Raw genomic sequence first — 21,874 nt, forward strand, 5'->3', positions numbered from 1 at the left:
TGAGCAAGTTGTTGCATGATTTTAAAATACTTTTATGGGCTATATACTGTTCTATCTAATATGCTAAAAATGTCTGGATCTAGTCCCTATTTCTGAATATTTTGCTTATTTCCCAGCCTCTATCGTAAGTAATACTGTGGGGAAGACTCGTGTTTGAAATCCTCGCATTCTCAGTTTATTTCCCCAGCTCAGTCCCCTAGGTGGGATGAAAGGTATGAGCCTTTTTAAGGCTTTTCATATACACTGCCAGGCTGCTTTCTGGTATCAGTTTCTGTTCCAACCAGCAGTGAGCATCGGCCACCTGCATCGTTGCCCTCACGCTGGGTGTTAAAATCTTTGCCAGTCTCCTAGAATTGTTGCCTTATGGTGTGATGGTTAGGAGGATAGACTCGCGTCAGACAGACCTGGGGTCTTGTCCTTGTTCTGCCATCGAGGAGCTCCCTCTCGGGCCTCTTGAGGATTAAATCAAGTAGTCATGGAAGCGCTTTAGACCGGTGCTTCACGTGTCCTTGGCGCTCTTTAAGTTAGAGCTCTTTGCACAGGCGCGGAGGAGGAGGGGCCCTCGGTGGAGACCCGAGAGGGGGCGGGGCGGGGCGGAGCCGGGCCTGGCGGTGGCCAATCACGAGCCTAGACGGCGGTGTCCTGCCCTCCCCCCCTCAGGTCCGCTTCTTAAAAGGGCAAAGAAAGGGCGCCGTGCCGTCCACTCCGAGCCGGTCCCGACGGCGTCTGTTGGAGTCCCAAGTACTTCGGAGCGTCAGTTAGTAGAGGGGACGGACATCCCACCCTCCCACGCCCCGACCCGGCACTTTCCCGGCTGTGGGCCCTGCAGGCCGGCGCGGCCCCTTTAAGAGCCTCGCGGGTCGGACGCCCGAAGTCGGGGCGTTCGGTCGGCGCCGCGGGTCGCCCTGCCTCACCCTCCACCCGCGCTGCGGCCCTGCTCCCCGGCCATGCAGGCGCTGCGGGCCGGGCTGATCCTGGCGCTGGGCGCGGGGCTGGGCGCGGCCGCCGAGAGCTGGCGGCGGCGGCGGCGGGCGGACGCGCGGGCGGCACCGGGGCTGCTGGGCCGGCTGCCCGTGCTCCCCGTGGCGGCGGCGGCCGACCTGCCCGCCCTGCCCGGGGGCCCGGCGGGCGGCGGCCCCGGCGAGCTGGCCAAGTACGGGCTGCCCGGGGTGGCGCAGCTCAAGAGCCGCGAGTCGTACGTGCTGTGCTACGACCCGCGCACCCGCGGCGCGCTCTGGGTGGTCGAGCAGCTGCGGCCCGAGCGGCTCCGCGGCGACGGCGACCGCCGCTCGTGCGACTTCCGCGAGGACGACTCGGTGCACGCGTACCACCGCGCCACCAACGCCGACTACCGCGGCAGCGGCTTCGACCGCGGCCACCTCGCCGCCGCCGCCAACCACTGCTGGAGCCAGAAGGCCATGGACGACACCTTCTACCTGAGCAATGTCGCGCCACAGGTAGCGCCGCGCCCCGGCCGGCGGCGGAGAGCGGGGCCAGCGCCTCCCTCTCTGAGTCTCGGTTTGCCCCTCTGCAGGATGGGGAAGCTGCCTGGTGCGCGCTCGCGGTCATCACCCCGCGCGCCCGAGGCGGGAGGGACGGAGCGCTGGGGCGCGAGCACCTGCTCTGCAGGCTGACCTTAACACAGGGCCCCTGGGCGCCTCCCTAAGCCTCAGTTTCCTTGTCTGTAAAATGGGGATAAACTGTTATTCACCTATCTCCTGCAGTAGCGCGGAGGAACTGAAGACACAATGCATATAAAAGTACTGAGCACACTTCCTGGCCCATGGCAAGCATTCAATAAATGTTAGCTATAATGAGAGAACTGAGACTCAGGCAGAGTGACTGGCCTAGTGTCACACAGCAAGAGGAGACGCAGGGAGTCTGTCTAGGGGACCCTGAACTTTCAGCCACTGTCCTCCCCTGCCTGCCTGCCTTCCAGGAGTAAAAGGAAAGTTACTTGGCACGCAGTCAGTCGGCTGTTAGTAGCAGTCACTGTGCCCCCTGGACAAGCCACCCTACCTCTAGCCCTGTTCGAAGCAGGGCCTGGCACCCAGTGGGTGGAGACTGATGTGGGGCTCTGGGGGAAGCCCGTGGGGTCTGAGCCTCTGCACCTGACTTCTGTGCTCCCAGCAGCACAGTCCCCCACACATTTAACTCGACACCATACTGAGGACTGGAGAGCCCAAGTGATGGAGTCCAGCAGATTCACTATGTTCCCAGCTGTGCTCTGCACGCGGTTGATTGGGAAAAGGAAAGGACAGATGGTTGGGTGAGCTGGCCTTCCCATGAGCCCCTGGGGGCAGGGGCGGGCCTCAGTTTCTCTCTTTGAAAGGAGATGTGTCCCTTTCCTTCGTATGGCTCTATGGACCTGAGAAATGGCTTTGAAACCTGGGGTGCTAGTCCTCTCATGCTAGATGGGGGTGAGCTAGCTCCCCCTTGAGCTCTATCTGGACTCTACCCTCATGGCCAGGTGGCCTGGAGCGACTCTCCTTTCCTTTAACCTGTTCCCTCTGTTACCCCCCCCCCCCACCAATCTCCTGGCTTGGTGCCAGTGCCCGCCCCTCAGGGCCTGGGGCAGCCCCTCTGACAGAGAGGAAAGGTCCCAGCCACAGGCCCTGAGCCCCACTTCTCCCACCAGGTGCCCCACCTCAACCAGAACGCCTGGAACAACCTGGAGAAGTACAGCCGAAGCCTGACCCGTGCCTACCAAAACGTCTATGTCTGTACGGGGCCGCTCTTCCTGCCCAGGTAAGACTACAACTGGGGGCCCTGGGGACGATAGGGCCTCCCTCACCAGAGGCCCCCTCCTGCCACTCACCCTGCCCAGGCTTACCCCAGGCTTGGTGCCAGCACCACCAGGTCACCACTCCATCTTCCTGACCCTGAGCCTTCACGCTTGTTCCTCTGCAGCCCTGTCTGCCGGTAGAAGGGACTGAGCGCCCCCTGGCATGCTCAATGGTTTTTCTGGCCCGCTGAAGACGGGCATGAGGGAGGCAGTGGGTTGTGGCACAGCAGCTGGCTCCCAGTCCACAGGCCTGGGATGGAGCCCAGGCCCCGTCGCCTAGTCTCAGTACTGTGCGCAAATGACCTCACGTCCTCTCCTCTAACATTGGGAAAATGCCAGTTACCTACCTCCTAGCTATTAGGGGACAGAGTAGGAAGGTGGATGTCACCCTAGTAAGGGCTCAGTATGGGCTGGCTGAGGCGGTGGCTGGGGCACTGATAACCCTGAATTAGCAAGTGCCTCCTATGGCCTGCTGAGATGGAGCAGACTCTGCTGGGGGAAGCCCGGAAGTCCCCCTCCAGTGTTCAGGCACCACTGTGCATCAGGCCCCCTGTGCTGGGGCTGGGAATTCAGCTGTCCCAGCCTTGCCCCCCTGGTGCTCACCCTCCACGGGGAGACACAGTGGTCACGTGTGCGGGACAAATGGGAATCTTGAGAAGGCCTGATTCCTTCAGCAGCATTTATTGCCCCCAGCCACCCTGCTTCACCCAGTGCTGGGCATGAGGAAGACAGGGTGAAAGTGAGTCTCTACCCTGCGGGGAGCTCCCAGCCTCCTGGGGGAGCCAAGCAGGGCACAGACGCCTCACGCGGAAGGACCAGTCATGCAGGCTGACAAAAGTTGGAGGTCAGGGAAGGCTTCCTGGAAATGGTGGCCTTGGATCCAACCAGACCCCCTGGGAGCCCTGAAAGGCCATGTGTGCCTGGTTCTGCCCGCAGGATGGAAGCTGATGGGAAGTCCTATGTGAAGTACCAGGTAATCGGCAAGAACCATGTGGCAGTGCCCACCCATTTCTTCAAGGTGCTGATCCTGGAGGCGGTGGGCGGGCAAATCGAACTCCGCTCCTATGTGATGCCCAACGCCCCTGTGGACGAGGCCATCCCGCTGGAGCGCTTCCTGGTGCCCATCGAGAGCATTGAGCGGGCCTCAGGGCTGCTCTTTGTGCCAAATATCCTGGCGCGAGCAGGCAGCCTGAAGGCCATCACTGCAGGCAGCGAGTGAGGGCGGCAGCCCAGCCAGACTGGGGGATGGCTTGTATTAAAGGTGGTTATTTTTGGAGACAAGTCTTGGCTGTCTGTCCCAGGTGATGCGCAGGAACCTCTGGCTTCACCGCTGCTTCTTCACTGTCCTGGGTCTGGCAGGACCTTTCACTGGGCCGGGCACCCGCCTGGGTGAGGCCAGGCTGCAAGGCAGCCAGGGAGATGAGGATGGCTTCCTGGAAGGGAAGCGCAGCAATGGGCTGGGGCCTGGGAGGCTGGCGGGTGCCCCAGCTCCCAGCCTGTCTTCAGTGCCCGACCACCCAGGACCCAGCCCGTCGGGGTCTGCTGCCTGGTCGGTTACAGAAAGGCCCAGCTTCATCCTGCCAGGGAAAGGCCTCACCTCTCTATTCCTCAGTCTCTTCCTCTGTGCAATGGGGATGATCCTAATCATACCTGCCTCTCAGGGCCAGGGGAAGGGAGGCGATGGGCAGAAAGTTCTCAGCCCCCAGTGCAGGTGTTGGAAGGGTGGGAGCCGGGGTTCTTGCTGGGAAGGTGCAGCTGGTAGGCTTGCAGGCACCTGGCCCCGGCAGGGCCCTAGGGGGCAGGTAGACTGGGGCTGTCCATCTGTTTAGTCACCATCCTTTAAGACTGACGGAAGCAACAGAGCCTCCCCCAGCAAAGTGCCCACAGCACGGCATTCTTTGCTGACCCCAGGTTCCACAGATGCCCACGACTAAGGCTCTCAGAGCTGGCTGCACACTGTCCCCCACAGGACTGAGATGCCAGTGAAGCCCAGCAGGGAGGCTGCCCTGCCCACCACAGTCACACATGAGGCAGTGGAACACTGGGCGAGCAGCTAAGGAAACGGAGGCCAGAGCAGGCACGGGCGGGGTCTCCGGGGTCATCCAGGCTAGGAGCAGCTGGCCGGGCACCAGCACCCAGGATTCCTGACTCCCAGCTCCCATATCCTGTCCCTGCTGCATGTGTGATGTGGCGAGAGGCCGAGGGGGTGAGGAGACCATCCCCAGAGAAGGCTGGCTCAGGGCAGCCTTGGGCAGGTGGGCGACAGGGAGAGTGTCAACCCCTCAGACAGACCCCGAGGCCCCGGCCCTGGGCTGGTGACTGAACCGGGGAACAGCCTGGGGCCGGAGGCGGGAGGCAGCAGGCTCACCTCCGTGCGGATGGTGCGGCTGCCCTGGCCGGGACAGGTGTTGACGTACAGATCGAAGAGGACACTGGGCTCGGCCACCTCCAGGTTGGGGTCGGCGTCCACTCCAGCTTCCAGCCCCTGGAGGCCCCCGAACACCACGAGAGCGTGCCTGGCACCCACAGGAGGGGGATCACTGGCTGCCCATCAAGCCCACACCAAATGCCGCCACCAGAGCTCTCGGTCCCCGTACACAGCAGAGGCCCAGTCTGTACAGCTTTGCCCCCACCAGGCTGGTCCCTGGCCCTGCCCCAGCCTGTACCCACCTAAAGCTGGGAAGCTGGGCAGAGGCCACATTTGAGCCTCGCTCTGACGTCCCAATGGTCAGGTCATACCCGTCCTGGAAGGGGGCCTCAGCAAACACAGCACCTGGGGGTGGGGCCAGCTCAGAGGGGTCCTGCTCCCCACAGGCCACAGCCGCTTGGCTGTGTGTGTGTGTATACTCAGTGGGGAGGGGGGAAGAAGAAGGGGACTCAGGTAAGGAAGCCAGATCCAGGCCCTCCACTGTTCCCGGGGAGTCAGGGACTGAGGAGGGAGAGACCGCGCCTGGGGAAACAGTGCAGAGGGCGGGTAGGAAGGAGCCCTGAGGATGCTTCTGAGCGCACCTCTGCCTTATCCGGTCCTTCTGCCCCCATTCCCAACCCCAGGGCAGACATCATTAATCAGTCACGATACGTTTCCTCAGAAGTCTCAACAGCATTCCAGGCAGCGCACTCAGGGAGACCAAGGCCCAGAGAAGGAAAGGCACTTGCCCCAGGACACACAGCAAGTTAGTAGGACAAGGACCCTGGTCTGCCTTTTGGGTCAAGCAAGGCTCCCAGACAGAGAGGAGAAATATTCATAGGAGGAAGCTCTGTCCTTACTGAGGCAGGAGGCCAGTCGGACCGTGTAGCCCCAGTAGAGACCAGCTTTGGTGCGAGGGTCCTGTGATGACACGACTTTTCCACGGTAGGTCTTGCTTTCTGGAAGGCAAGCAGAAAGGCTGTGAAGACGGGGCAAGGGGACAAGGAGGTGGAGGAGGCTCCAAGCCCTCAGCCTGGCCAGGCAGGGGAAGCCTGCAGACACCTGGGAGCTGCTTCTGGTTCAGTCGCACCGTCACCCGGAGGCCGGGCTCCAAGTTCTTGTCAATCTTCACCTCCTGGGGAAAAGCCAGAAGAAAGTGATGCTGTTCCCCGCAGGACCAGCAGGGGTCACTGCTCTCCCAGATGTCTGTGGGGCTGACAACAGACCTAAGGGGTCCAGGTCAACAATCTTCACCCCTGACCCCCAACCCCGGCACCTGCATCAGACCTGCTCACGAGAGACCATTCATGCAAAATGACCACGAGACACGGGTCAAAAAATGAATGCTCCGGGCCTGGCACGTAGTGGGGGGTAAATATTTCATGAGTAGGTGAAATCTCACTTTTCTAACTTTTGGTGGCTATGCCACTTACTAGCCGTAGGAGTTTAAGCGGGTCATTGAACCCCTCTGAACCTCAGGTTTCCTCATCTATCAAACGGAAAACTTTCCATAAACAATAGCTGTTGCTGCACTGCACAGGGTCTGGTGTGAAGTAAACGCACACTGCGGGAGCTGTGAGGAATAACGACCGACGCTCCCGAGTTGTGCCAACTGTTGAGTCCAGGACAGGGCCCTTTCTCTCCCTCTTGAGGGTTTCTCGTTCTCTCCTTTCATCTGTGTCTGGGTCATCTTGGTCTGCTTTTAGCCAGTTATTTCTGGTTTGTTCTTTTGAGGGGAGGGGATCCCACACATGTAAATGTTTCTCCTCTGACTCTAGCAGACTTGAGAGGGAACAGGTGGTAAACGAACGCTCCAATCCCCAGCTCGCCTTGCCTCACACTAGAGCAGCCCCAGAGTGATTCTAAACTTGTTGTGGGCTTCTGTTTTGTTTTTAACAATTTTTTACTTATTTTTTCCCCCATAGCCCCAGTAGATAGTTGTATGTCATAGCTGCACATCCTTCTAGTTGCTGTATGTGGGACGCGGCCTCAGCATGGCTGGAGAAGCAGTGCGTCGGTGCGCGCCCGGGATCTGAACCCGGGCCGCCAGCAGCAGAGCGTGCGCACTTAACCGCTAAGCCACGGGGCCGGCACATCTGTTTTGTTTTTAGCATAAGGACTATCTTCTGTTGATTTGCTTTTTAAAAAAACAGTAAATTTGCTCCTAGGTTTATCTAACGAGAGTCTCGTTTTAGGCACTTCTCTGGCCCAAATCTGCATCAATGGGGGACTGGCAGGCAGAGATGCCTGGTCCAGGGCTCCCCACTCACCTGTTCTGCTTGCCCTCGGTAGCCAGGGTGTGTCTGGGAAGGGTGTCCCCACCCACCCTCCCACACTACCTTCTTCATGCCGCAGTTGACAAAGGAGCCCTGGCCTGGCCGGGTGGGCCGGTCCACTACGACGCCCTCTCGGAACTCAGATTCCTCATCCTGACGCATGTGGTGAGGGCTGTCCAATGGGTTCAGGAGCCCTGTGGGGGGACAGACCAGGAGGAGCCTGGGAGATGCCAAAGCACCTGAGGGCTGTGGCCGGGAACCCTGGTCCAAGTGCCAGCTCTGCCAGACCTGCTGCTGCCCACCAGGCACAGGCCTTGCCTGCCTGGGCCTGTTCTCCCAACTGCACAGCGATTTCTCAGGGTCCAGGGGCAATCCATGGGAGACAGGGGTCAGGCCCCCCAGCCTTACCTGCAAACTGTAGATCCTGGTGTTTGGGGAAGAACGCCTTTCTCAGGTACCTAGCGAAGGACGCAGAACTCAGGAAGTTCCCAGGGGAGGCCACTTCCAGCCTGACCTGCACCTCCACCACCCCTCCCTCCTGCCCAGGGAAGTCTGTCCTTCACCCCCTTACTGTGGACACTCCAGGTACTGCAGGATCCGGGCCAGCTGCACGCACGCCTGCCCCTTCTTGCCGACTCCCCTGAATTCTCCCTCCACAGTCCTGGAGAGAAAGAGAGGGCTCAAGAGCCTACTGTGTTCCCTTCAGAGCTCCTCCACCCAGTCCGACCTCTGTAGTGCCCCCACTTCCAACTCTACCCACTAGGGTTACAATGAGGGTGTTTCAGGCAGAGTTCTCAGCCCAGGCAAGTAGGCAGGGCAAAGGGTGAAGCTAGGCCAATCCTGGAAGCCCCTCCCTCCTCCCTGAGCCCCAGGGACCTGTCAGATGGCCCCTCACTTGGCATCTTGGCCCTCTTCATCGAACACCACAATCTCATCCACACAGAAGATGGCGCAGGCTCTGGCGATCTGGCCGGCCAGGTAGGTGCGAAGCTCTGGCGACTGGGCATTGTCCAGAATGGAGCCTGGCAGGGCCACGCTCAGGGTGTAGGGCCGCCCTGGGGAGGGGAGGGGTATTCCAGGTCAGTCTGAGAGGCCAGGGTCATGCTCTCCCCTCCCTTCCTCTAAACCCAGGGCCCAGAGTTCGAGAATTTCCCCACTGGGAGGAATTTTGAGATCAGCAAAATAGATCCAACTCCCCTGTCCTGGCCTCAATCTCCCCAGGAGGAAAATCGCCACGGCTCCCATGAGCAGGGCAGACCACTGGGCAAGGCTAGCGGGTGGTCAGAAGCACTGGCTAAGTCCACATCCTGGCTCTGCCCCTTACTGCCTCAGTTCTCCAGCTGTCAGATGGGAATAATAACGAGAGCTAAATCTATAGTGAGTGGCTTTTATGTGTGCACATTTACCCACTAACCCTAGGAAGTAGGTACTACCATGATCCCCACTGAAAGATGGGGAACCTGCGGCCCAGAGAGGTCAAATATGTGGCCCGAGGTCACACAAAAGGCAGGACAACTGAGATGGCGGATCAGGACATCTGGCTCCAGAGGGACCATCATACTCTCCCTCCCAGAGTCATCCAAAGACAGCCACATGAGATAATGCCCATAAAGGGCTTCCCCAATGTCTGAGACAGCAGACATGCTCAGTTGCTGTCCCCACTGTCACCATCATCACTGGTAACCACTGGGCTTACAGGGTACGATACGGCCCCCTGACCCTCCAGAGCTTCAGGTCTGGCCAAGGAGACAAGATACAATTTGTTAGGGTAGACCCAGACATACTAATGTGGAAGGACATCCAGGACACAATGTGGGACAAGAAAGACCAGGTCCAGAAGCACGCAGATCAGGTGGTCTCACTTTTGTAAAACCGTATCTACACCTCTCTCTCCGTGTGTGTAAGCAGGTATAACATAACATCTGGAAAAACTTGCACTGCAATGTTTGCTGGGACTTTTTCCTTTCTTATTTATAGTTTTTTGTATTTGGGGGGTTTTGTTTTGAGCATGTATTAGTTGATGAGAAAAAAAGAGGCATTCTTATGGAATCAAAATAATTAAGTGAAAAATGAAATTAAAGTTCTCAATAAAAAAGTAAAACATAACTGTCATTAGGATAACGAGGTCTGGGGGCATTGTCACGAGGCTCGATCCTTTACCTCTATAGGCTTGAAATCTACCTAAGCGGGAGGTTAGCACTCAGTTTTCTAGGTCTCTCCCATTCTCTGTGCCTCAGTTTCTCCATCAGGACAAGATGTCTGGACCCACTGGTCTCTAAGGTCCCTTCCAGATACAACACTGTTGGCCCTGCCCAGGGCCCAGGCGGCTCACCCCGGTCCTCCCTCTCTGCAGCTGCCTCCTCCTCCTGCTGGCGCTTTGCCTCTTCCTCCTGTGCCTGCTGCCGCTCCAGTTTTTTCATCAGCTTGAGATCCTTCCACTTCTTTTTCTCCTCTTTCTCTGGATGAGAGGACATCCGATTGGTGGAGGGAAGAGGGACTCGGAGAAGTCCAGGAGATGGTGTCCTCTCAGTAGGGTCAGCCTGGGCTCCCCAGTGCTGCTGGGTGAGCAGCCAGAGGAGCCTCCAAGGACTTCTAGCCCCCTTCCTCCCCATTTTGAGTGCTGTGGGACCCAAAGGGGACAAATCTGGTGGCTTTCCCTAAGGTTCAGCTGTGCACTGCTGGAATGGCCTGGGGGAAGGGAGGGCACAGACACTCGCCACCCCCAGCCCTTTACTTACTCTGTTGCTTCCATTTTCGCCACTCGACTCTCTGCCCGTGTTCACCCTGGAATAGGAGTGGGAAGAGGTACAGGAGTGAGGCTGAACGGTCAACCTGGGAGGGGTCCCACTTGCTGCTCCACAGCTGTCTCCTCCCTCTAAATGGGGGCGGTGAGGAAACCAGGGAACCCCCACACGCTGCTGCCCCAGGGACAGCGTTGCGAGGGCAGGGACCTGCTGTACCCCAGTGCTAGGCGCTAGCGTGGCACATAGTAAGCACTCAGTAAATTGCCGAATGAGTTCTCACTGGAGAGAAGAGAAAACTGAGGCTTAGGGGAACAGGACCTGCCCACTGTCACCCTGGGAGTCCGAAGAGATACGCCACGAAAGGGCTCGGGATTGCGAGCAGGGTCCTAGTTCCTGAATCTGGGCCCGGCCAGGGTAGCCTCGAGGGCCCCCGACAATGCTCCCGGCTCTGGCTCAGACCCCGGCTCCCACCTTCGGTTTTCATCCGGGCAGGGGCGCACGCAGCCACGAGCATGCGGCACCTTGGGCCCTGCGGCCCCGGATCAGCGAGAAGCGGGAGCGGAGGGCGCGGCCTTCCCCCGCCACGGGCCCGCACGCGGCTCGTTCTCACACCCCCACCCCCAGTCCCACCCCGGACCCCCGATCCCGCCACCTACCGGGCCGCAGGGCCGCTTCCTCACGCGCTCCGCCATGTTCGCCGCACGACTTCTGTTACGCCCAGCCAATCAGACTCGCGCTTTCCGGCCACACCTCCTCCGAGCTGTCCAATCGGAGAGCCAAAGGAGCGCGGGGGCGTGGCCTAGGCGCCGGGCTGCTGGGAGAGCGCGTGGGCCGGGCCCGGCCCGGCTGGGCGCAGCGGGTGGGGAGCGCCGGCGCCGGGTGAGCGGGGCTCGTCGCCCGCCTCGTGGCAGAATGGGCAGCACTTTGGGTGCTGTCCTGGACGACTCGAGAGCCGTCCGGAGGAGCGCGACACTCAAACCTCAGTTTGGTTTTATACATGGGGACCCTGTATAAAGTGTGGAGTGTGATTCAGAGCTGGAAATGACCTTGGAGATAATTTAATCCAGTTCTTTTACAGATTCGTTCATTTCCTCTTTTAACAGACTTTGTTTTTTAGAGCAGATTTAGGTTTACTGAAAATCGATCAGATAGCACAGAGAGTTCCCATATAACGCCTCTTCCCTGCTCCCTTTCCCCTAGTGTCAGTGTGTACATTTGTTACAGCTGATGAACCAATATTGATACATTATCAACTAAATAAATTAACCGTAGTTGACATTAGGGTTCACTTTGTGTGTTGTACATTCTGTGGGTTTTGACACATGCAGAATGCCATGTATTTACCATTACAGTATCACACGAAATAATTTCGCTGCCCTAAGACCCTCTGTGCTCCATCTACCCTCCTCCAAGCCCCTGGCAACCACTGATCTTTTTTACTGTCTCTATAGTTTTTCCTTTTCCAGAATGTCATATTGTCGGAAATCAGTATGTAGCCTTTTCAGACTCCCTTCTTTCATTAAGCAATATGCATTTAAGTTTCCTCCATGTCTTCCTGTGACTTGATAGCTAATTTCTTTATTCGTTCTGAGATTATTTTGTATGTATGTATGTATGTATGTATGTATGTATGTATGTATGTATTTATTTATTTATTTATTTATTTATGTGAGGAAGATCAGCCTTGAGCTAACATCCATGCCAATCCTCTTCTTGTTGCTGAGGAAGACTGGCCCTGGGCTAACATCTGTGCCTATCTTCCTACACTTTATATGGGAGGCCGCTACAGCATGGCCTGACAAGCGGTTCCTTGGTGCATGCCTGGGATCCAAACCCGAGCTCCAGCAGCAGGGCGCGTGCAGTTAACCATTACGCCACGGGGGCTGGCCTGCTAATTTCTTTTTATTGCTGGGTACTATTTCATTGTATGGCTATGCCACAGTTTGTTTATCCACTCACCTTTTTTTTTTTTTTTTATGAGGAAGATCAGCCCTGAGCTAACATCCATGCTAATCCTCCTCTTTTTGCTGAGGAAGACCGGCTCTGAGCTAACATCTATTGCTAATCCTCCTCCTTTTTCCCCCAAGGCCCCAGCAGATAGTTGTATGTCATAGTTGTACATCCTTCTAGTTGCTGTATGTGGGACGCGGCCTCAGCATGGCCGGAGAAGCAGTGCGTCGGCGGGCGCCCGGAATCCGAACCTGGGCGCCAGTAGCGGAGCGCACGCACTTAACCACTAAGCCACTGGGCCGGCCCCTCCACTCACCTTTTGAAGGACATTTGGTTGCGTCCAGTTTTTGGGAATTATGAATAAAGCTGCTATAAACATTCCTGTGCAGGTTTTTATGTGGACATGAATTTTCAACTCATTTGGATAAACAGCTAGGAGCCTGATTGCTGGATCCTACAGTAAGACTATGTTTAGCTTTGTAAAAAACTCCCAAACAGTCTTCCAAAGTGGTTATACCAGTTTGCATTCCTGCCAGCAATGAATAAGACAACGTTTCTTTTTTAAATTAATAAATTTGAGCCAATATTCACTGAATCAACAAATATTTATTGAGCAGGACCCATTCTGAGGTGGGAACTCCCTGTGCTAACCACCCGGGACACAATGGTAAGCAAAAGCAGATACTGATCTGGAGCTTAGAACCTGGTAGAGGGGAAATTAATTTCTGATTCAACACGTTTTAACATTACAGGGGTTGTGTTTATTTCACCATTCTCCCCTCCCCCATCTGAATGAGAAGCCAAAGTCATTCATGCATCTAAGGGAAGATCTACCATCTCCGGCTGGCTGAGGTTACTCAGTCTAAGATCTGGAACCTCTGTGGAATCACAGATTTGAGTGATGGGCAGATTCTGGATTGGTTCATGAGACATAGCACCTTTGGTCAGGGTGGTTCTACCCAAAAAATCTGTGGGATGGGTTTACCGCATGGAGGACTTTCTTCCTGTCAGGCTATCTTTAGTAAGGCAAAGGGGCTCCAAGACTGAGCCGCTGGTATTTTGTTTCACAATCTTGACTTTGGAACAGTGGTTGTAGTACCAGGTCATGGTTTGGAAGGGGAGGGAGGAAAGTGTCCTAGGCCACAGCACCAAATACTTTCCAACAGCAATTCTCTGACACCAAGTGAGCGTCCTACACTTCAATTCAATTCCGACAATAACTACCCAGAGTTGGCGCAGGACCCATAGGTTAAGGGCTGAGTCCCACAAGATTGCCCCCCACTTCAGATGCCAGCAGCAAGTGGGGCCCCCAGGCTACCCCCATTTCTACCTGGTGACTATAAATTCAGGCATGTCCACGATCCCTCTCAGGTTCAATAATTCACTGAAACGATTGACAGCACTCAGGAAAGTGCTATACTTACAATTACAGTTTTATTATAAAGGGTACAACACAGGAACGGCCACATGGGAGAGGTACATCCCCCAAGAGTAAGGTCTTGGGGGATGGAGTGCAGAGCTTCCATGCCCTCTCCGGATGCACTGCCCTCCCAGCACATCCTGGTGTTCACCAACCCAGAAGCTCCTTGAGCCTCACTGATTCGGGGTTTTTCCGTGGGGTTTTGTTACACACGCATGATTGATGAACTCATTGGCCGTGTGACTGAGCTCAATGGCCAGTCCCTTTCCCCTCCCTGGGGGCCTGGGATTGGAGCTGAAAGTTCTGACCTTCTAATCACATGGTCAAAGGGGCTTGTTATGAATAACAGAAGATACTCCTATCACTCAGGAAATTCCAAGGGTGTTAGGAGCTCTGTGCCAGGAACCAGAGACAAAGACCAAATATACTTTATTTTACCATATCTTGCCATCAGCTCCCCCAATTTAATATATGATATGAGCAAGAGAATTCAGGAGCTGCCATTGCTTTCCAGTGGGACACCCACCCCCGGGGTCAAATCTCACTCTACCTTTGCCAGCTGGATGGCCTTGGGCAAGTCACCTCCCCTCCCAAGTGTTGCCTCACTTGTAAAATGGAGATAATAAGTCCAGTCTCAGAGGGTTGTTTAATGAGATGACAGGCATCCAAGAGCTATCTTCCTCCCCTTGTGTCTCATTATGTCATCTGGACTCTCCTGGCCTGCATTCTGACCCCTGTCTGTGTCTCCCCTGTCCGACACTCAACTGAGGCCCCCAAGTCCACACACACACACACACACACACCCCACCAGTAACACAGACCATTTGAGCCCTGGGTTCTAGGCCTGGCTTTACCATTAACTAATGGTGTGACTTGGGAGAAGTCTCAAGTCCTTGCCCTTCTCTGGGTCTCAATTTTACTCCACAAAACATATTTGTACAAAGAGGGGCTGGGATCTGAGGTTCACTGAGGTGCCTTCTGTTCTGACCACTTCCCCATCATCAGGCAGCACCCAAGTATAAAGCAGAGAGAAGCAGCTAGTAAGAGTTTGAATAAGATAAAATTTTATTGTGGGCAAAAAGTACTGGCTAGAGGACTCAAGGCTAAAGGCAACTTCCAAGGCCAAGATTAGATAAGGAAAGGGAGGGATGCCTGAGCCTTGGCTAGGGCTAGCGCAGGGCTGGGGCCAGGGCGGGGACTCCAGGCCAGTACACACTGTCGGACTCTGCCCACTGAGTGCCAGTCAAGCCTCGGGAGGCCAGAGGGGACCCAAGACCCTCTGACCCAACCTGGGAAGGGGAAGGGAGAGGCCCAGGTCAGGCCTCCTCACCTCGGTGACAGGAATATAGGCACCATGGAGAGGTGCTCTTGACTCCCCTTAGATCAAGAAGGGGGGTTCTTCCCTGGGGACATTTGTGTCACACAGAAGGGGTCCACCAGGACCATCTACCCCTAACCTGGGAATGGCTAAGACCCGGATAAGCACAGAACCCTGCAGAGCGTGCAGGACCAGGTGGGGCAGGGCCGAGTGGCGACGTCAGGGCCTGAGCTCATCCCTCCACTTCTGTAGCTTCTCATCCATGGCCTGGAGTGTGGATTCATCCTGCACCAACACAGATGGGTGCTACCCCTCTCCCCACACCCCCAGTGCGCCTCGGGAAACTTGGGGAGGCCTGCCCTCCCCCAGCCTTCCCTTTACCTTCACAAAACAGAAGCGGATATAATGGTCAAAGAGCCTGCGATGTGGCTCACTGTAGAAGATGGAGACCGGGATCGCCACCAAGCCCTGGGGAGGAGGAAAGCCTGTTTCAACACAGCCCCACAGCCCAGCAGGTCTCAGCTCCGGGGGACAGAGAGGCTCCACGATGGGGGGAGGGAAAGTAAGCTTCCATGCAGCACCTCCCCGTGCTGTGTCAAGGCCAGAGGAAAAGAATCCCAGAGCATCATTTCAAGTCCCTCCTTGTGTACAGAGGAGAGATGGGGGCCAAGAGAGGACAATTATGTGGCACGTCAGTGCAGAGCCAGCGAAGAAATAAGCCTCAGAATCACAGCTCTGAGCTGGATGGATCAGAATTAACGGGCCAGCTCCTCACTGTACAGATGGGAAGACCCCTCGAGGCCCTGAGAGGGCAGGAATTCCTGCCAGCCCACATGCAAATAAAAATAGGCTCCTCATTGCTTGAAATGGATGCAACCCTGTACCAGGGCTCATGGCAGACGCTGGGCTGGAGTTTGGCCCAACAGCCCCTTGGTCGGGCACTCTTGAGCAGTGCACAACCTGTAACACCATTCACTCGGGGCCCTGGCAGAGGCCCAGCCTACCTTGTTCTTGCTCATCCACTTGATGAAGCGTCTGTCGTAGGGCTCATCCACAGCACCAGGCAGGTCAGGCATCTTGCTCTCTGGGGGCAGAGGCCAAGCTGAGCCCTGGGCCTCCAGCCCCCCGTACCCTGCCCGGCCCAGCCAGTCCCACTCACTGAAGTCCGAGATGTCTGTGATGACGAAGTAGCTGCCCTGCGGGACGATGGGCCTCAGGCCCACGGACTGCAGGCTTCTAATCACGTGGTCGCGGCTGCGCTGTGTGGCCTGAAGGAACTGCACAAAGTAGCTGCTGGGTTGGCCGAAGTGCAGCTGCTCCCGCTCGAAACTCCAGGCTACTGCGGCCTGGGAGGGCGGAGGGACAAGCAGTCAGGCCTGGCCTGACCCCGGAGCCAGCCTGGGCTCTTCTGTGTCCCCCCCGCTCTCCCCCGGAGGGGTCCCCTGCCCCTCCTCACCTGGGCCTGCGTGGGACAGTGAAAGACAGAGTTCTGGTGCACGGTGCGCAGGTGCTGCATGAGACTGTCCGGGCCCAGGACCCAGCCCACCTGGACCAGGGACACAGGGAGGGGGTGAGGCCCTTCAGGGCCTGGCCAAACGCGTTCTTAATTCCCAGGCCGACCTCGCTTGCCAAGGATCATAGCAGGGAGGGGTTACCCCCACCCTCATCAACTCACCTTCCAGCCAGTGGCGCTAAAGGCCTTGCCAGCACTGCCAATGGTCAGGGTGCGGTCCCACATGCCAGGGAGGCTGGCTGCCCAAAGTCAAAGAGAGCAGCCGCTGAGATGGGGGAAGGGCAGGGAGGGGTGGTGGCTGGGCCCTGGCGGGCACTCAGGCTCTCAATACCCTCACTCTGCTGGGTGCTAAGCTGTTTACAGGACTTATTTCAGCTCATCCTCATGGCAACCCCGGGAGGCAGGTGCCATTGTGTTCCCCTGTTCCGAGAGGTCTTTGAAGTCACTGCCCCAGGTCACATGACCTGTGTGGGTCCAGACCCCTCTGTCCCAATCACCAGGCCTGTGCTGACTCCCAGATTGGCCTCAAGACCCTGCCACAAATGCCCAGGGGAATGCAGGCACCCTGGCCGGCTCGGCTTACCAATGCTGATGTGCTGGTACCCATCGTAGACCAGCCACTGGTAGACTTCGTCGCTGATGCAGACCACGTCATGCTGCTGGCACAGGCTGGCCACCAGCTCCAGTTCCGCCCTGGAGAACACCTGCGGGGACCGTCCCCAAACAGAGAGGCCTGCTCAGACAGATGACAGGATCGGGCCAAACCTGGTGCTAAGGGCTTTCCTGCCTTATCCTATGGAATCCCCATGTTGACCCTGTGAGGTTGGTGTGAGATAATGGAAAATACATGCATTGGTCTCTGCCCCGGGTTCCCAGCACAGAGCTCCTAAAACCCTTGTAAATTCCTAAGTGATAACAGCACTCGGGGCATCTTCTGTTCTAATGAGGTGACTCTGGGTGGGCTCCTGAATGGCTCCTGGATGGGGGCTGGTCACCAGAAAGACCAAAGCCATGCTTAGAAGTTTGAAATTTTCAGCCCCACCCCCATCCTCCAGAGAGGAAGAGGGACCCCGGAAACGGAGTTCTGATTGATGACGCACATGTGAGGAAGCCTCCATAACAGTCCCAACAGTATAGGGTTCAGAGAGCTTCCAGGTTGGTGAACACATCCACGTACTGGGCGGTGACGCAGCCCAACTCCACAGGGACAGGAGCTCCTGCGCTCAGGACCCTCCCAGACCTCACCCTGTGTGTCTCTTCATCAGGCTGCTCATCTGTGTCCTTTAATAAACTGGTCAATGTAAGTAAGTGTTTCTCTGAGTTCTGTGAGCCGCTCTAGCAAATTAATCGAACCCGACTATGGGGTTGTAGGAAGCTCAGATTCACAGCCCCAGGAGAGAAGCACAGGTGACAACCTGGACAGCATGTGAAGTGGGGTGGGGGCAGCCCTGAGAGACGGAGCCCTTAGCCTGCGGGATCTGGCACTGTCTCCAGGCAGACAGTGTCAGGACTGAATTGTCTTAAATTGTAGGTCACCCAGCTGGTGTCAGAGAATCACTTGGTGTGGGGGAAACCCCCCATATCTGGTGCCAGAAGTGTCGTGAGTGTGTAGTGGTGTGAGAGAGAAGAAGAAACATGGATGGGGTTTTCCTTTACAAGGGTTCTTCACGTGCCCATTTTACAGATGAGAAAACCCTCCGAGAGGTGAAGTCACTGTCCCAGGGTTGTGGGAAGTAATGGAGGCACCCAGCCCGCTCCACCACCCCAGCCCTGATGCCTTCCCTGGGGATTCCTGCCCTGTCACTAGGACTTCTGGGAGCCTCCGTCCTCAGAGCTCATTGCAGGTAGCTCTCCCACTTCACAGATGAAGAAACTGAGGCCCCAAGGCAGTATAACAGTAACAGAACAGGGATTTGAACCCAGTCTGGAGGGGTCCATGGAAGGGAGTCTCTCAGGTACCTTTCCTAGTGGGTTGCTGGGTGTGTTGAGGACCAGGGCTTTGGTGCGAGATGTGAATTTGCTGGCCAGCTCCGTAGGGTCCAGCTGCCAGTTGGTGCAGGAATCCAGTTCCCCATCCCGGGTGGGGGTCTGGAAGAGGAGGTGGGAGGGGATGGCAATACTTACCTACCCACATTCAATGCTAGGGATTTGCCCCTCTGCTCCCCAGGCATCTGTCCCCACCCTCTCGTCCCTGGGGCTCTGGACACCCCTCCCCCATCCTGGAGGAACTGGCTTCCTTCACTTCCTTCCTTCCTTCCCATCTCCCAGGGGCCAATGTAGCACACTCCTTAGACCCCGCAGCCCACCCACGCCCCAACCAGCATGCTCACCGGCTTCAGGGACACAAACACAGGATGACCCCCCGCCATCAATGTCATGGGCTCATAACAGTCGAAAAAGGGCTCGATGATGATGACCTGTTACAAAGGTCAGATTAGCTGGGGTCAGCACCACTGTGACCCCTCACCTCCACCCAGCCCGTGCCTCACCTCGTCTCCTTCATCCACCAGGGCCTGGAAGGCTGTGAACAGGGCTCCGTAGGCACCCACGGTCACCAGCACGTTCTTGAGCGGCTCTAACTCCTGTCCCAGCAGCTTCCCAAAGAAACTGGCCAGGACCTTTGTCAGTGGTGGGTAACCCTGCCAGGACAGTGGGGATCAGCCACCTGATCCCACCCTCCTGCTTAGTGGCATCCAGGCAATTCTAGCACTTTCCAGCAGCAGGCCTGGGGCAAAGTCAACTCCTGTGGGGTGAGTTCTTTCATTTCCTCTGTCAGACTTGCCCTGGAGCCTGTTCTGTGCCAGGCCCAGAGCCAAGGGCTGGGATTTGGTGAACCAGAGAGAGTACCTGCCTTCATGGAGCACAGCCCAGCAGAGCCCTGGAGTAGGAGCAGCTCCACATTTGAAACACCTCCCTTTAAGTTGAAGAAGCACATTCGTGCCATCTGATCCTCCCAGCAGCCTTGCTAGAGAAGTATTAGTTGATCCCCACCATTTGACAGGTAGAAAAATAGAGACCCAGAGAAAGGAAATGACTTGCCCAAGGTCACACACAGTTGAAGGGCAGGAATAGGGCTTTTGTTGCAGCTTTGGAAGCACCCTACTTTGAGAGGAAGGCTGGATTCATATTCTTGTTTACTGAGGACACTTATAAAACACTCAGGGCTAAGCCAAGTGACTGATACCTAAGATCTAGAACTTAACTAAATCGTTCACTAAACCAGATTTGATCACAGAAAAATTAAAAATCTCTGTACAGCAAAATATACCATGAGCAAAGTTAAAAGACATAAGAGAAAGAGGTAAGATATTTAATACATAAAGAGCTCTTACAAAGCAACAAGACAAAGACATACACTCAAACAAAAAAATGAGGTAAGTCTTGAAAGAAAAAGTGCTGATGTCCAACCAGCATATGAAAAGAACTTTCCTGCCAGCTTTGAGATCAGTTTGGTGGGAATGTGAGTAAACCTTGCTGGAGGGCAATTTGACAATATCCATTACTTGTTTAAATGCTTACAACATTTGATTCTCTAGTTTTACTTCTAGGGAAGAAGAAACACTCACATATGTATGCAAAGAGAAACACTCACATATGTGTACAAAGATGTACACACAGAGATATTCACTGTGGCATTGTTTATAATAGTGAGATATCTAAACCAGTCCATCAGTACAGGACCGGTGAAATAAATTCCAGCACATCTAGGCATGGAATACTATGCAGCGACTAAAAAAGCACAAGGCTATTTTGACATTGAAAGATGACCATGACACATTATGTAGTGAATTCTGACACAGAAAGTTGTCCAGGACATGCTGTCTAGTGCAATAAACAAGTTACAGAAGATTATTTATAGTATGAGTCCATTTGTATTAAAAAACACAAATCTCACATGTAGGTATGTGCATGTGTGTGTGTGTGGGGGGGGATGGTATTTATATAAGTATTTTAAAAAGTTCAAAGTTAAAAAGTCTAAACACTCTCAGCAAAGCAGCAAACTGCTGGCAGTGGTTATCTGCAGATGGTGGAACTGGAAGGAACTTCCCTCCAGGCAATTCTCATGCACATCGAAGTTTAGGAACGAGAGCTCTACTCCAGGGGCTGGCAAATATTCACTCTGACCCTTTGCAGAAAGAGTTTACATTTAGAGTCAAATCAATCAGCTGCTGTCTTTCAGGGCTCAGCTTCGGTGTCCCCTCCTTCAGGAAGCCTTCCCTGATTTCCCAGGTTTCATTCCCTCCTTCTTGCTCCCATAGAACCCCATCTTCCTCCAACACAGTGTATCAACTGCCTTTGTTTTCTGCTTTTGTTTTGTTTTGTTGTCTGCTTTTCCCACTAGACCATGAGCTGTCCCAGGGCCTAGAACACAGGAGACACTCAGTGAACACTGAACTGTGGCCAGACTGAATTCCCTGGGCTCTGCCCCTGAACCCTAACACTCAGGTGGGCCTGTGCCCAGAAAGGCCTGCCCCTTCCTCCTCCAGGGGCCCCAGGAGGGGCTGGTTGACTCACAAATGCCTGGGTGTACTGGTTGAGCATGAAGTCCCCGCTGACGGCGTGCTGAAAGGCTTCCACGGCGAAGGCTGGGGGTGGGAAGTCGGGGAAGCCTTGGCCCAAGTTCACAGCATCATAATCACTGGCCTGCCTGGTGAACTCCACCCTGGGAGACAAATGGAGAGTCGGCACTGGCCCACCCCTCCACCCCGACCTGGACTTCCGCCTGCTTCCAGGGTGAAGTGAGCAATGCACTGGGCTCATTCTGGAACAACTGGACAGCTAGCATCCGCCCTGGCCTGAAGATCTGTGTGGGGCTCGTAGCCGGTCCCACACTTTGGGATGAGGTGGGCCAGGCACTGTGCCAATTGTTCATCTCAGCCCAGGGGCTTCCCAACTGTTTTGACCATGGTCCGTCATCTGCACATCCCAAACCCTGGGGAGACAAACAGGGAATCAGCGGTATCCTTCCAGTGTGACCTACTGCAGCATCTCCTATCCTGTCCTACTCTGTTTAGAAATACTTATTGAGACCCTCTAAGTGGATTTCCTGACCCATTAATGCATTTATCAACACCACAGTTCGACATGTGTGCTCACATGACCTTCTGATAGTCTGTGGGCACGTCCTGTTCCTCAGCCACAACAGGAATGGAGAAGATGAGGTTCAGGGTGACCTGTCCAAGGGCCCCCAGTTAGCACATGGCACAGCCAGCCTTTGATGCCACATCTGTCTGGAGCGGAGTTCATGCTCTCGACCCTTACCCTGGACAGACTGGGCCCCACCAGCCCTGCCATCTGCCACCTCTGGCCCCCAGCAACCTTCCTTCTGGCCGTGCCTGCTGGCCAACTTTTCAGGGAAACTGGGAGAGAGGCTGAGATGCGGGGTGAAGGGCTGGTATGTGGTTCCAGGTTGGTTCAGGGGCAGAGGAGTCAGGCTTGGCATAACAATTTGCATAACAAT

General features: G+C 55.7%; 3 protein-coding genes across 5 annotated transcripts in view; 1 reads left to right on the forward strand and 2 right to left on the reverse strand.

Annotated features, from left to right (window-relative positions):
* The first annotated feature begins 885 nt into the window (after nucleotides 1-885).
* Nucleotides 886-4,061, forward strand: ENDOG (endonuclease G). The gene is made up of 3 exons (XM_058524245.1): nucleotides 886-1,457; nucleotides 2,639-2,748; nucleotides 3,722-4,061. The coding sequence occupies exons 1-3, from the start codon at nucleotides 948-950 to the stop codon at nucleotides 4,002-4,004; spliced, it is 903 nt and encodes a 300-aa protein (XP_058380228.1). The 5' UTR covers nucleotides 886-947; the 3' UTR covers nucleotides 4,005-4,061.
* Nucleotides 3,957-10,916, reverse strand: SPOUT1 (SPOUT domain containing methyltransferase 1). Of its 2 annotated transcripts, none has more exons than XM_058524237.1 (12): nucleotides 10,869-10,916; nucleotides 10,207-10,252; nucleotides 9,801-9,926; nucleotides 8,364-8,523; nucleotides 8,040-8,129; nucleotides 7,877-7,926; nucleotides 7,532-7,662; nucleotides 6,255-6,327; nucleotides 6,053-6,151; nucleotides 5,456-5,558; nucleotides 5,154-5,301; nucleotides 3,957-4,218 (listed from the first exon to the last, which is right to left on the reverse strand). In XM_058524237.1, the coding sequence occupies exons 1-12, from the start codon at nucleotides 10,902-10,904 to the stop codon at nucleotides 4,051-4,053; spliced, it is 1,230 nt and encodes a 409-aa protein (XP_058380220.1). In that variant the 5' UTR covers nucleotides 10,905-10,916; the 3' UTR covers nucleotides 3,957-4,050. The 2 variants fall into 2 exon arrangements, with proteins under 2 accessions (XP_058380220.1, XP_058380221.1); XM_058524238.1 differs by lacking the exon at nucleotides 10,869-10,916 and adding an exon at nucleotides 10,684-10,704.
* Nucleotides 10,917-14,623: 3,707 nt separating this feature from the next.
* The window catches only part of KYAT1 (kynurenine aminotransferase 1), a 37,071-nt gene continuing 29,820 nt past the window's right edge, over nucleotides 14,624-21,874 (reverse strand). For both annotated transcript variants that reach the window (XM_058524236.1, XM_058524235.1), the window contains 11 exons: nucleotides 20,929-21,076; nucleotides 18,903-19,052; nucleotides 18,744-18,830; nucleotides 18,373-18,501; nucleotides 16,997-17,117; nucleotides 16,576-16,652; nucleotides 16,357-16,446; nucleotides 16,060-16,246; nucleotides 15,905-15,984; nucleotides 15,282-15,368; nucleotides 14,624-15,185 (listed from right to left, as the gene is read on the reverse strand). In XM_058524236.1, the coding sequence (XP_058380219.1) occupies nucleotides 15,120-15,185; nucleotides 15,282-15,368; nucleotides 15,905-15,984; nucleotides 16,060-16,246; nucleotides 16,357-16,446; nucleotides 16,576-16,652; nucleotides 16,997-17,117; nucleotides 18,373-18,501; nucleotides 18,744-18,830; nucleotides 18,903-19,052; nucleotides 20,929-21,076 (1,222 nt within the window). In that variant the 3' untranslated portion in view covers nucleotides 14,624-15,119. The remainder of the gene's footprint in view (nucleotides 15,186-15,281; nucleotides 15,369-15,904; nucleotides 15,985-16,059; nucleotides 16,247-16,356; nucleotides 16,447-16,575; nucleotides 16,653-16,996; nucleotides 17,118-18,372; nucleotides 18,502-18,743; nucleotides 18,831-18,902; nucleotides 19,053-20,928; nucleotides 21,077-21,874) is intronic.

This window comes from Diceros bicornis, chromosome 28, assembly GCF_020826845.1.
Source record: "Diceros bicornis minor isolate mBicDic1 chromosome 28, mDicBic1.mat.cur, whole genome shotgun sequence".
NCBI lineage: Eukaryota > Metazoa > Chordata > Mammalia > Perissodactyla > Rhinocerotidae > Diceros > Diceros bicornis.

Coding starts and splice junctions, on each gene's coding strand:
- SPOUT1 (XM_058524237.1), bottom strand. CDS start 10,904: ATGGCGGAGCGCGTGAGGAAGCGGCCCTGCGGCCCG. Junction 6,152..6,254: donor GAACCAGAAGCAGCTCCCAG/GTGTCTGCAGGC, acceptor CTTGCCTTCCAG/AAAGCAAGACCTACCGTGGA. Junction 5,559..6,052: donor CCGACTGGCCTCCTGCCTCA/GTAAGGACAGAG, acceptor CCCCACCCCCAG/GTGCTGTGTTTGCTGAGGCC.
- ENDOG (XM_058524245.1), top strand. CDS start 948: ATGCAGGCGCTGCGGGCCGGGCTGATCCTGGCGCTGGGCGCGGGGCTG. Junction 1,458..2,638: donor TGAGCAATGTCGCGCCACAG/GTAGCGCCGCGC, acceptor TTCTCCCACCAG/GTGCCCCACCTCAACCAGAA. Junction 2,749..3,721: donor GGGCCGCTCTTCCTGCCCAG/GTAAGACTACAA, acceptor TTCTGCCCGCAG/GATGGAAGCTGATGGGAAGT.